At 38.2% G+C, this 14,112-nt stretch overlaps 1 protein-coding gene across 1 annotated transcript in view; it reads left to right on the top strand.

The window, feature by feature from the left end:
* Window positions 1–13,733, top strand: part of col11a1a (collagen, type XI, alpha 1a) — a 124,952-nt gene extending 111,219 nt beyond the window's left edge. The window contains exons 56-67 of the mRNA XM_037694096.1: window positions 187–294; window positions 525–578; window positions 1,134–1,187; window positions 3,821–3,928; window positions 5,597–5,650; window positions 5,746–5,781; window positions 5,868–5,921; window positions 5,999–6,239; window positions 6,402–6,514; window positions 7,751–7,819; window positions 10,916–11,149; window positions 13,328–13,733. Of these exons, the coding sequence (XP_037550024.1) occupies window positions 187–294; window positions 525–578; window positions 1,134–1,187; window positions 3,821–3,928; window positions 5,597–5,650; window positions 5,746–5,781; window positions 5,868–5,921; window positions 5,999–6,239; window positions 6,402–6,514; window positions 7,751–7,819; window positions 10,916–11,149; window positions 13,328–13,474 (1,272 nt within the window). The 3' untranslated portion in view covers window positions 13,475–13,733. The remainder of the gene's footprint in view (window positions 1–186; window positions 295–524; window positions 579–1,133; window positions 1,188–3,820; window positions 3,929–5,596; window positions 5,651–5,745; window positions 5,782–5,867; window positions 5,922–5,998; window positions 6,240–6,401; window positions 6,515–7,750; window positions 7,820–10,915; window positions 11,150–13,327) is intronic.
* The last annotated feature ends 379 nt before the right edge of the window (window positions 13,734–14,112 follow it).

Here is a 14,112-nt window from a genome sequence, read left to right as displayed (position 1 = left end):
ATGGATGGATGGATGGATGGATGGATGGATGGATGGATGGATGGATGAAATTGGTTCAGTGGTTCAGGAGATGTTCTGGTGACAGACGCACAAACTGCATTCTCGCCACTGAAACAATGGCTGATTATTAATTAATAACTTGATTGTTTTAGCTTCAGACATCTCAAGTTTTGATTTCTCTTACAGGGTGAAGCAGGTGCCGAGGGCCCAGCTGGTAAAACAGGACCCGTCGGCCCTCAGGGACCACCTGGGAAGCCCGGTCCAGAGGGTCTGCGTGGAATCCCCGGCCCTGTCGTAAGTCACAAAATCAGAGAGACGCGAAGCTCCGACAGAGACACAATGATAGACTTCATGGAATAATCAATACTCCCATTTGGCCTCTGCTTTAGCTGTACTTGTTTATTCCAGCGCACTTTTCCTCCCCCGCTCGGCTTATTACTCATCCAGCTGTGCACATAAAAATCAATGGTAGAGCAGAGAAAATCCTGCAGCCCATGATACTAACTCTGAATGGATTTCCGCAGGGTGAACAAGGACTTCCCGGAGCTCCAGGACAGGATGGTCCACCAGGTCCCATGGTAAATATTCAGTCTCCTTCCTGTCTGGATTTATTTACCAAACTGAAGTTACTCTGAACCCCAGAATCTGCTGACTCATTCAGCTGAAAATATTCTTTTGGCAGCTCTCTTCTTCAGGGATTTGCATTTGCATGAAAGATTTGGCTATTATTTACACCAGATGCTCTTCCAGAAGCATCCTGGGCTAGCACCTGCAGCCTGAGGATTTGTACTGACCACCGAGCTACCGCGGCCCCTCTCTGCTAAAAATACAAACAAAATATGTGCATGCGTGTGGAAATATACTGTATAGGTTGAACAGAACAATCACTAGAGGGGTCGGCAAACCCGTTAAATAAAGCGAGAAAGATGCCAAGTTTGCAGCATGGATTCTGTGAACATGCTTGCCCCCTAGTGGTGCAGTGTGGGTATTTCAGCATTTTTGATATGGTGTTAAAAAATAAAAATAAAAAGCAGAAACAAAGAATCATTCATTTAAAAAGAATACTCTGGATATGTTCTGATGCCGTCTGATTCTGCGTGATGATTTTTATTTACCTTTTTGTTGTGGTGCAGGGTCCTCCGGGTCTTCCAGGTCTGAAAGGTGACCCAGGGTCCAAAGGTGAAAAGGTGAGCACTGCTTTTATTTAATTTGTCTTTTTCTAAGAAAAATGGAAGCAGTGGCTGTAATATTAAAGCAGGTTCTAGTTAGTGTTACTTTCTTGCAGCAGATCCTCGCCGCAACATTTATAGAAATATAACTTAGTTTGTATTTGCTAAAAAAAACATTCTCATGGGATTGAAAATGTAGATGCATCCCTTCGAACTTGCAGTTTGTCTTGGTCCTGGTGAAAAATAACTGCTGATGGTGTTCAGACAGTGTGTTACTTTGTCCAATTTGTCTCGTGCTCCCTGGCTGACGGTGGGAGAGAAAACCCATCAAAGCGCACGACAAATAGTTTCGTGTCTTTGTCTGCAGCCACATCTTTGACCCTGGTCAGAGTCTGTATGGAGATAAATTATTCTCAAAAGTTTGTAGTCACATAAGGCTACAACAAGATGCATGTGTATAAATTCTTTTTAAAGAAACTACTGGGAAAATATATTTTCCAGTGCTGTATTTTCTTTCTCTGCAAAAAAATACCAGCAAATATATTTCTCCTGGCAGTTTTTCAACAAGAAGGAAATGTTAATTTTGTGGACTGTATGGCTGAAATAAACAGCTATAATGGGCAGGCTATTTTTCTTGTGGAAAACATACTGGGAACATATATTTTCCAGCACTGTAGTTTCTTTCTGTGGAAGCCCATTTCCGCCATGAAAGAAAAAATAAAAGCCCAACAGGAAGTCATAATTTCGACTTTTAAAGTCATAATTAAGAGAATAAAAGTCATAATTATGAGTTTTAAAGTCATAATTATGACTTTTATTCTCATAGTTGTGACTTTAAAACTCAAAATTATGACTTTTATTCCCATAATTATGACTTTAAAAGTTGAAATTATGACTTTTATTCTCGTAATTATGACTTTAAAAGTCGTAATTATGACTTTTATTCTCATTGGGGGCCGAGATGGTGTAGAGGCAGGGCAGCCGGCTTGGGACCCAAAAGTCCCAGGTTCGATCCCCAGTTACTGCACATCACGTGGCGTCTCTGGGCAGCACGCCTCATCCCCAAAATGCCCCCCGGGCGCTTTCAATAGCTGCCCACTGCACCACCTGGTGGTGGATGGGTTAAATGCAGAGACTAATTTCGCCATTGTATGGAAACATACAGTGCTGACATTGTGATGACATTATTATTATTATTATAAGTATGACTTTAAAAGTCGTAATTATGACTTTTATTCTCCTATTTATGACTTTAAAAGTTGAAATTATGACTTTTATTCTCATAATTATGACATTAAACGTTGTAATTATGACTTTTATTCTCATAATTATGACTTTAAAAGTTGAAATTATGACTTTTATTCTCGTAATTATGACTTTAAAAATCGTAATTATGACTTTTATTCTCATAATTATGACTTTAAAAGTTGAAATTATGACTTTTATTCTCGTAATTATGACTTTAAAAGTCGTAATTCTGACTTTTATTCTCATAATTATGACTTTAAAAGTCGTAATTATGACTTTTATTCTCGTAATTATGACTTTAAAAGTTGAAATTATGACTTCCTGTGGGCTTTTATTTTTCCTTTCATGACGGAAATGGGCTTCCATATCTTTCTCTACAAAAAAATACCGGCAAATATATTTCTCCCAGCAGTTTTTCAACAAGAAGGAAATGTTTATTTTGTGGACTGTATGACTGAAATAAACAGCTATAATGGGCAGGCTATTCATCTTGTGGAAAAACTACTGGGAAAATATATTTTCCTGATAAATTTTCCATGTGAAGAATAACTTGCTCATTTTAGGTTGTTTATTTTAACCATAAAGTTCACACAATCAGCAGCTTAAGTTGACGTTGGAATCTCTTATTCCTTTATCGAGTTTTAAACAAAAACTGTCAGAAGTTTTAGTCACATCTTGCACCTGTAACATTTAAGTGTCTCAAATTGTGATATTTTTTTAAACTTGCATTGTATTTTATGTCTAATTACAGGATATTTTTTTATAAACACGTTAATATTATTGTTGCTGTAAATGTAATGGCTCGTTTGCGCCTTGCACATTGGCCAGGACGTCCTTGTAAAAAAGATTAATGATCTCAATGAATTTCTTTCCTGCTAAAATTAAAGTTTGAAAAATACAAATTACCATTTTTGAATGCAGTAATGTTAACATGAGCATGCGCATGTTAATATAGAGGTTATGAGCTCCTGTGCCAAGTTAGAAATGAGTTTTTTCCCGATAACTCAGGATATACGGTAATTCTCAGATGTCCCAGCTTTTCACCAGCCTTGAACGCAGCATTACCTTTGTGAGCAAAGTCTCAAAAGTTGCATTCATAGGCAGCTGCTCCGTGCACAACAGGTGATTCGTGCATGTGCGTTTGACTTTGTATATGTGCAGAATGTTCATTCCTGTGCAGTTTGATATGTTTACACCTGAAAAACAATTTTTTTGCATTTGTAAAACTTGTGGTTCTTATCGTATGCTTCTACACTTTTGAGGCTGATTTATCTTCATACCTTTTTGTGACTCGGCGTCTTCCCTGAGTTTTTCAGGTTGCTCTTACTCGTTAGTGTAGCTTTAAAGTTGATGCACACAAAAATTGCTTGTTTAATTTGACTTTTTTGTGTTTTGCCCCGCAGGGTCACCCAGGTTTAATCGGTCTGATCGGACCCCCTGGAGAGCAAGGAGAGAAGGGAGATCGAGGCTTGCCTGGACCCCAGGGTTCTCCTGGTGGCAAGGGTGACTCTGTAAGTGATGACTCCCATTCCGCCAATGGTTTCCAGTCTGTTTAACGCCAACCTGTTAGCCATGTTTAGCTCGTTTACCCTTCTGATCGGGCCACAGGTCACTGCTGGACCTGCAGCTCCACTCTGTCGTTCAGATAACATACAAACTAGTAAAAAAAACATTTAAAAATTATTTAAACTTCTAATGTGTCATTTAAACTGAATTTTATTTATATTCCTTATTTTTAGTGTTAGCATCATGTTGTTAAAACCGTTTCCTTAAAACAATAGTTTGGATATTTTGAAACGGGGACATGTGAAATGGTTTTGAACAATCAATATCTTACCTGCTGTAGATAATTTTTATTTACTTCATTTGAGAGAAATATAGTTTAAGTCAGACAATAAACACCAAGCTAACAGCTGGTCCTAGCGCAGTTAAGACTAAAGTGGATAACTGTGACTAAGTGATTTTAGAAATCGTTACATCGCTGCTAGTTTTGTAAAACAAGGTTATTTACGTGGCATATTTTAATTTAAACGTCATATAGCAGCCTTAGATTCTGATGACACTATTTCTAGCAGGAACTTTTCTATTTTATTTATTTATTGCCTAAAACAACCAATGTAAAAAGTCTAATTAACATTAGCATAAACATGTGAATTAGAGCATTTGCATGAAGAAATGCAAATTTTGAGACAGCAGAATCTCTTATGGATTACCGTATTTGCCGGCATATAAGTCGCACTTTTTTGTTCTCGAAATGTCAACTATCCCGATAATTTTGCCATTTAAACCATTTTCTTTAATGATTAATTTGGCATGACACAAATATTTATGTAGAATGGTAAGATTATTTACAAGCCGGGGCACTTCCTGCAGAAGTGTCATAACATTTCTGCTTAAGTAATGTTTTTCTGACACTTATTTATGGTTGGGTCCTGGAGGTAACAGGTCCTCCCTCCCAGCTCCTCCTGGAGGACCCCAACGTAGGCCAAAGAGGAGACATAATCCCTCCAATGAGGTCTGGGTCTCCATTGGGAGGCACCCTGGAGACATCCTAATCAAAAGCTCAACAGCACAGACGAAATAATGTAATATGGAATTAACAACAATGTACATCTTTATAAATTCTTAATCCACTTTGGTCTTGCTCAGACTATCCTTTAGCCTTTCTTAACTGGTCAGAATTAAACTATTTCTCCAAAATGAGGTCCTTGACTGAATTATCTGCAACAGGTAAGATATTGCCTGTTCATTTAAAAGATCTGAACTATCCTTTCTCTTGCCTGCTCTAATGAAATCAGATTGTGATTTATTGGAAACGCAGAAGAGTTTTGCTCCAAGAGAAAGAATAAAAATTGAAATAGATTTTTTTTTGTTGTTGCTTCTGTCTGATCCCTCCGCTCCAATAAGCAGCGGTGTTGAAAGTAGTTAAAAGCTCCGGGCTTTACAAAGGATCGATGGCGGCCTTCATCCGTCTTTAAATCAAACGGACTGAGCGGTTTGCTCTGCGGGCCCTCACTCGGTGTTAAAGTGAAGCGCTGGCTGGAGGTTTATCTTCATGAAATCATAATGGCCTCTCCCGTCAGTTTGCTTCTTTATCTTTTAAAGGCCTGATTAAGGGTCTTGTTTGTGATTTATTTTCTAACAGAAACAAATTAATGGCTAATCTCTTCATATGACAGGGTGTCAGCGGAGCTTCCGGGCCTCTTGGACCCCCAGGTCCCCCTGGTTTACCTGTAAGGCTTATCTTCACTCGTTTCAGTCAGTTATTTTATAATTTTATTAAAATAAAATAACCGTTTGCCACATTACTGTTTCATTTCTAATGCAGGGTCCTCAAGGTCCCAAAGGAACCAAAGGGTCATCTGTGAGCTGAACTTTATTTTTTCTGTTCTATTTATTATCAAAGCTTGGTTTAGCTCGGATAAAACGTTTCTACTTGGGGTTTTTCAGGGTCCTGCTGGTCCAAAAGGAGACACTGGTTCAATGGGTCCTCCTGGTCCTCCTGTGAGTATTTAAGGCAGTTTTCTTGTGACTTAAATTTTTTGTACCAGGTGGAAATGAGTTGTCTGGTCTCAAAATAGGGCCCACCAGGTGAGGTGATCCAGCCCCTCCCCATTCAGTCGCCCAAGAAGACAAAGCGTTCCAGCGACGTGCAAGCAGACATGGCTGCCACCTTCATGGATTACGGCATGGAGGACATCTTTGGCTCGCTCAACAACCTCAAACAGGACATCGAGCGAATGAAATACCCCATGGGGACGCAAAACAACCCGGCCAGGACCTGCAAAGACCTGCAGCTCTGCCACCCCGAGTTCCCCGATGGTGAGTCGAACCCCGGCAGAGATTCAACAGAGCCAGACTTTTAAAGCTTTTCTTCTTTTTTCAGGGTTAATTGTAGATTTCTAGTGGTAAATCAGACCTTTGGATTAGATTTAAATCCAGTTTGCAGCCTTTTCAGTGGACATTGTTCTGGGTTCTCCTCAGGCGAGTACTGGATCGATCCCAACCAAGGCTGCTCAGGAGATTCCTTCAAAGTCTACTGCAACTTCACTGCTGGCGGGGAAACCTGCATCTATCCTGACAAGAAGTCCAACGGAGTGAGTGCTCTTAGGTTTTTGTTCACAGCAACGAGTTCCCTGTCATCCTCAGATATTTAGCTCACATTATTGATTCAGATGACAAAAAATAAAAAAATAAAAAACAGAAAAATAAAATAAAATACAAACAACTCAAAGGCAGACTGCTAAAATATAGTTGTTAAAGCTAAAGAATAAAATAAAATAAAATAAAAGCCAAATAGAAACAAAAAGCAAAGTACCAACTAAAAACCAAAAGTAGCTAATTGCTAGCTAGAAGCTAACCCTTAGCAAAAAGTAGTTTATTTAAGTATACTACAAGTATACTTATTTTACACTAAAAATGAGGAAGTGTACTTGAAGTTTACCTTTTATAAACTTTATTTGATATACTTAAAAATAGTATAAAAATGTCCCAATTTTGTCCAAACAAGTATTAAATCAGTATACTTTCTAGTACACTACAAGTATGGGTATAGTATACTTGATATACTTATACCTAACTTAAAGTATACTTGCAAAAATCAACTTCAAATGCACTACTTTTTGTTAAAGGAAAAGTACTAGCTAAAAACTAAAAAGTAGCAAAAGGCTGGCTATAACCTAAAACTAACGAGTCTAAAAGAAAAAAAAAAGCTAGTAAAAAGCTACAAGAAGCTAAACACTAGATAAAAGCAAAAGCAGCAAAATGCTAGTTACAAAGTAAATATAATAAGTATCTAGAAACTATAAATAGCAAAATGCTACCTAAAAATGTCTAAAGGAAGGCTAGAAGCTAACAGTATGACAAAGCTAACTAAAATCTAACAGTAATGGCAAAATACAACACTAGCAAAAAGCTAGCTAATGGATACAAATTTCCATAGGTTAGCTAACAGCTAAAAGTAGCAATATGCTAAAAAGCTAACAGCAAAGTCTAGCTAAAAACCCAAATAAACTAAATACTAGCTGAAAACTAAACATAGCAAAAGACTAAAAGCTTCAGAGTAGCTTAAAAGTAAAAGTATTGTTTAAAGATAGAAACAGATAATAGAATTTGAAGTGCTTTATAATTAGTTACTATTAGGAATATGTTTGTAAATAAAAATAAATATTTTGGAAAATGTTAAAACATAACTAAAATGGTTTACATAAAAATAAACAGGAAAACAAAACCCAAGTTAGATTGTTCCTCTCAGGTTGTTTGATACAACTATTGTATTTTGTGGATAATTCATAAATGTATTTAATTATAGCTCATTAATTCTGTTTCCACAGGTCAGAATCTCCTCCTGGCCCAAAGAGGTTGCAGGTTCATGGTTCAGCGAATTTAAACGTGGAAAAATAGTACGTTTTCCTCCCATTTCTTACCAAACAAACTCCTTTTCTCCTTTTCCTGTTTTCTCTGATGCAGATGCAAAAGTATTCACCCCCTTTGCTTTGAAGCCACATGACTAATGTGAAGTTCAGTTTTATTTCTGTAGCGTGTTAAAAACAGACTATGTCCAACGTGATTTACAGTTCAGTCAGTCAAAAAGACAAAAAAAACATCAATATTAGCAGTAAAATGTGAGAAATGTTAAAGGAACAAAGTTCAAATGAATCACAGAAACTTACCGTATGTTTCTTGCAACAAACGTTGCCCCAAATGTGAACTGGTTTTGTTGTTTGTCAGAAAAAGGAATTTCCAAAGCTTTTCAAACTCAACATTTTGAAGGAATAAAAAAACAGAATGGACGTTGATCAGCAGATGGAATCATTTTATGAAAACATATATTTTCATCTTAATTGCTTTATTTGTGAATTACCATTCAGCTACAATATTAAAATGCCACTTTTCTGATACAACCCTCCCAATGTTCTCTGTTAGAGAAAAATATTCTCTCTTTATTTTACTCAAACAGAGTTACACTCCACACCAGGAGAATAGTTTTACTGGTATTTACTTTCAAGGTTAGATTTTCAAGACAAGTCACATAAATATACATAAAGTACACACATGAAGTCCAGTCATGAGAATCTGCCCCGAGCCGCCTTCTCAGCTTGCCTTTATAACCTTATCAGTTCAGCTGAGTTCACAGAACCTGGAGGTGTCTGATGAGGGATGTAAAGGTCATGGATGTTTCACTTACTAATAAAATGATGTAGAACCATGTATGCAAAGACAAGTGAGTCTTTCTGTCTACTCAGAAAGGAGCCTGTTGACTGGACATTGATAGGTGACGCCTTCAAGAGATGTGATGTGAAGTAAAGGTTGTCTTGACGTCACCTCTGTCTGATATCCATTAGTAAAAAACACTTCTCTATACTGCCTGTGAGGAGACCTTGAGATCCGGGCGTGATGCAACATCCTGTAACCTGGTTTCCAACTGCTTATCCTCTTGCAAAATTAAACCTGGGCTAAAAAAGATCTGGTTTTCCTTGCATGACTATTTATTTAATGAGTTGATGATAGATTAAATTATCCAGCATCGTCTTTGGCTGCCAGATGCCTGCTGCAGCCTCACTCAGCTCCCCATCCAGCTCTCTCTTCTGTCGCAAACATACAATATGATTCATGGGCAGAGTTAAGATTCTCAGCCATAGTAGTGTAGTAATCACGTAGGTACGTGCCACTAGCTGTAGTATGACAATATATCCCCGTATATATGCATACTTTTTCACGAGTTCCTCATCTTTCTGGCTGTGTAATGACGTGCATTGAATTTAACAGAAATGTAACGAGAGACGTTATTATCTTTGACCCATCAAATCAATGCGGTCATTTATTTTCAGAATCAAAGTTTAACATCAAACATTTACATTAATTTGGCAAAATATGAAAATAATAACAGACAAGTTTCACAGAAAATGAGCATCGATCACTCGGCGGTGAACGAGGACTTTGCTTCAGATATTTCTAAAATATCTGTACTGATTTTATGAGGAAGAGGAGAGTTTTAAGATGACATGGAGATTTGTCTTACAGAGAACTATGTGAGGGAATTAATCTGTTTGACCAGAAATTGCACGCTCCATCAGATATCAGCTTGCCCACGGTACACTTGGTCGGAAATAGAACCATCTACCTTGATGATGAACTCAGCGTCGGCGTAGGTTCCTTCCTGACTCTTTTCAGCGTCTCCGTGAGAACTACCAAACCCTCAGGGAGTCGTACGTGGTTTTCAAACAGAAATTATAATCCCAAAACGTCTCTGGATCATCCTGAATGCGTTTGCACCCAAGAACCATGAACTCCTTTCATTCTTCAGAACTCTTCAGCCTCTGGAACTATCAGACTCCAGACTCTCCTGAATTCTCGAATTTTCTCCCTTCTAACATGAACTGGGGAAGTTGCCACATTTTAAATGGGTCGACTTCCGGTTCAATTTAGAGCTTTCTGATTCGTGGATGTACCAGAAATAGAGGTGTGGTTTGTGATGTAAGATGTTATCATAAGTCAAGGATTGTTTTCAACATACAGAAAAGATTATTGCAGACGACCAGACTTCGTGGAGTCTCACGCTGTTGTATCTTCTCAAATAGTAAAACATGACATTTCTTCTCAGTAAACATTTTAGTTGACCAAGACTCGACCTTTCACATACTTACATTACTTGGCTCATTTCAGACAGAGAATCAAGAAATGCATATTAACCTGATTTCTTCTTTGAATGAGGAATAAAAATCATTACTTACTGTTTATGTAAAATAAAAATGAGTAGTTCTTTTCAACCTGTAAGCATTGAATGGAACTAACACAATTTGATTATCAAACATTTGTAAAACAGTAATGATTATAAAAATTGTCTTTTCTGCTTGGTTAATTCAAGAAAGAAAGTCACCAGATGGCTCAGACTGTATTCAGATCAATGAAAATAACAGTCTCTGTCCATCTGATAGATTTGAGGTCATCAGGTATATATCTGCTAATTCAAATCCTACTCTGTATACAAACAGGGTTGTGTGGATTTAGATGAGCTACACTTGTTTAGATTTGGAACCAGACTGTATGGATGTTAAACATAATGCATTTATTGATCAAATATTAAATATAAATTACAGTTCTCACATTGATTCTATTGATTTTGTTTGCCTAGTTTAAATGCATTATTACCAACCGTGTGTTTTTTAATCTTCAAGTATTTTAGTGACAAGAAACATATCAACCTTTCTAAGCACACATTCATTGTCAGTGATAAAACTAAAGGTCGACACTGCAGGGGTGATTTATAACTTTGTTAAATTCATGCATGTAGTCAGAAACAACCTAAAACTAGGATAAACAATGATTCTTACACATTTTGATTGGTTTTGTTTAAGATACATAAAAATTAAAGTTAGGATTCTTTACGATTTTACATGCTTCCTTTGTTTTCTTACTGTTCATGTTTTGAAACAAGCCGACAAATAAAATGGTCAAATGTGCTCATATTACCTAACGTTCTCGCTTTTTTCTTCCAGTTTTCGTATGCTGACCTAGATGGAAACTCTATAAACATGGTGCAGATGACCTTCCTCAGACTACTGACGGCCTCAGCCAGGCAAAACTTCACCTACAGCTGCCACCAGTCTGTGGCGTGGCACGACGAGTCCACCAACAGTTACGATAAGGCGCTAAGATTCTTGGGCGCCAACGACGAGGAGATGTCTCGCGACAATAACCCGTACATTACAGCCATCTTAGATGGATGTTCGGTAAGTTCTTTCCAAAGACACAGTTCTTTCTGCGCCAGTTGAATGGATTCTGTTTAACTACAGTATTTTCCACCAAAATCATTTTTTGTGATATTGATTTGAGGTTCTTCTGGATAGACTGTAATACCTACAATAACTCTGAAATTACAATATGTATTTGCTGACAACAACAAAAAAAGAAAAAGATATGCACCAAGAATGAAGGGTCTGATTTGGATGTTGGTTGCAAATGACCAGAACAGGCAATGGAGGATATAAATGGTGGCATGAGGGTAGAGTTAGACTGTAATCAGGCAATCACAGCAGCATCTGAGAATTGGTCAAAGATTCCTCAACAAGCCATTGATGGAGTTTTATGGGAATCACATTAGAGGTTTTAATGAGACCAAGTGGTTGTATCAGGACATTGTGACACATTGGCCTATGGGTGGAACCAATGGATACATAAGGGTATCCAAGTCACCCACGACTGACTGCACAAGCAATGATTGTAGTGTTGTGTCAACCATTACAGAACCTTATGCCATCTGAGCCAGCCTTCTGGACACAGGTGTTGGACTTCTTACTGTGCTTTATGTGTAACAAGGAGACATAGATAATGACAACCTCACTTCCAGTCACCTGGCAAGCGTTCTTATAGTCAGCTCACTCCTCCACCATCAAACAGCACTGCAGGGATATACAGAGCAAATCCAATCCACACTGTCCAATCTCCTTCGATCCATCTCCAGGATGTTCAATACAATGCTCCATACCTACACACTGCGTCCATCCTTTATGTCTACCAATCCCTACTTTAAGTGTCCATCTTCCTACCCATCTACTATGAGACTCAATCTACAGATTTGTTACTTTCAGTAACCTTGTAAACTTACTTTGTTGTGGTGTGGTTCTTTCTAGTGAAAATACCATTACAGAGGTGCCGTGGGTAGAGGACCAGTCCTGTGAATATTGTGGAAAGGGATAACCGTTACTCCTGGCATCATGGTGTAGGGCAGGGGTGTCAAACCCACGTACAAACGGGGCCAATATTAAAACCTTTTTCAATCTAAGGGCTGGTTTCAGAATTTACATGAACTCAAGTTAGATACCCAACATCTTTTCTTGGTTGCAGGTTCCTGAACAAGAGTTTGATTGGTCTCATTTGACATTCTCTGTTGCACTTTTGACATCATAATCAAAGATTACTGACAAAAATTAAAGTGACAAACATATTTTACATTTAAATTAACATGATAAGATGTTAACAAGGGTCACATTTGGCCCCTGGGCCTTAAGTTTGACACATATGGTGTAGGGAGTCATGGGGTATGACTTCAGGTCACCTTTGGTCATGAATCAGTGGACCCTGATGGTCCTACATCTTCTGAGTCAGCACCCTGGTGCAGTCTGTCAAAACATGACTGTTTCATGTTGAGGTTCAACTGGGACCATCAAGGGCCTCAAATTTGCGTGGGATCAACTCTGACCCAATGTCGAGTTGTCGACTATTGATTGATTACATTTCAAAGTCCCCAATGAAATAAAACTAAAACAGGACAGGACAAGAAACAAAACCCCAAATCTGGCATAAGGGAATGAAAATTGAGGAACTGACAATGAACAAGAGACAACCAGAGGTATCAATACTGGGTATGATGGTAATGATCAACTGAGTGAGTAATCATGTACGCTGAAGGTAACAATGGCCATGGAAATACAATAAAAAACTACTATTGTGGGGTTGGAAGCAACACATAATGCAGTGTGACCTATCAAGTGCTGGTAATTCTCTTATGTATCTATGAGGGATCTTTGACTGACTCTCAGATGCTCTGATAACTGACCAATTACACTATCATGCCACTGGGATGCCGCCACCTATATTGGTCATGCATGACCAATTTATGTTTAGGCATACGGAATCACAAGAAATGCAAACTGTACAAATAAATATTACCTGAATGACTCAAAAAAAAAAAAAACTCGGTTCACTTTGAACAACCGCTTCTATCCAAGCTCAAGGCGCTGCCACGACCTATAGATACGAGACTATAAATGTGCTCTCTCTCTATCATGTAGTCCTTATGGCACATATTTTATTTAATTTCTATCACTTTGTGTGCTTAACTTTGACAAGTTAATTTGTTTTCTGTTTGATAGTAAGCTTTGTTTGTACCCATCTCTCTCTCGTTGCAGACAAGGAAGGGCTATGGAAAGACTGTGTTGGAGATTAATACTCCCAAAATCGATCAGGTTCCAATCATGGATGTCATGTTGACTGACTTTGGGGACCCTAACCAGAAGTTTGGGTTTGAAGTTGGACCTGTCTGCTTCCTTGGCTAAAAAAAGTAAAACGTAAAACAAAAAAAGGACTTGATGAGGACAGCAAAGAACGTCAAGTCGAGACATTCTGGGTGCCACCAAACCCCACTTTTAGCCCCCCTCCCCCACTCTTTCTATGCCACATGCAAGTTTTGAATAAGAGATGGTGTAACAAACTTTCCATGTATGTATCTTAGGAAAACCCTTGTTGCCCTCATAGGGCTTGAACCACATGACTTAACAGCGTTATGGAACAAAGGTGAAGGACGTTGGAGTGCGTGGCAGAGGAAAGGGGGCGGGGGGGAGTCGGAGGTAACCATGAGAGGATGGGGGGGAGGGTTTAGATCTCTTCATTAAATTCTACAGGTGCTGTGTGAAAACGACTACAATGGTGCTCGATCAAACACAAAAAGTTTATTGTGGTGCTAAGAAAGAAGGTGATTTAAAAAAAAATAATTATTAAAATAAATGTAATTAATATTTTGTACAATGCTTTTGTTTCCAAACCCACTCTCAAAACTTGCATGTCTGCTTTGGGTCTTTTATTTCACCGTCGGTTCAAACAGTCAGAGTTCAAACTTGATTAAATCAAACGGTTTGCTGGGTTTATTTTTTTCCAAATTTCGTGTAAATGCCATGAAGCAAATAAAAGAGCGTTC

This window comes from Nematolebias whitei, chromosome 20 (genome assembly GCF_014905685.2).
Source record: "Nematolebias whitei isolate Nwh7 chromosome 20, NemWhi1, whole genome shotgun sequence".
Taxonomy (NCBI): domain Eukaryota; kingdom Metazoa; phylum Chordata; class Actinopteri; order Cyprinodontiformes; family Rivulidae; genus Nematolebias; species Nematolebias whitei.
Note: the sequence above shows the minus strand (reverse complement) of the source record. Positions and strands in the feature narration are given on the sequence as shown.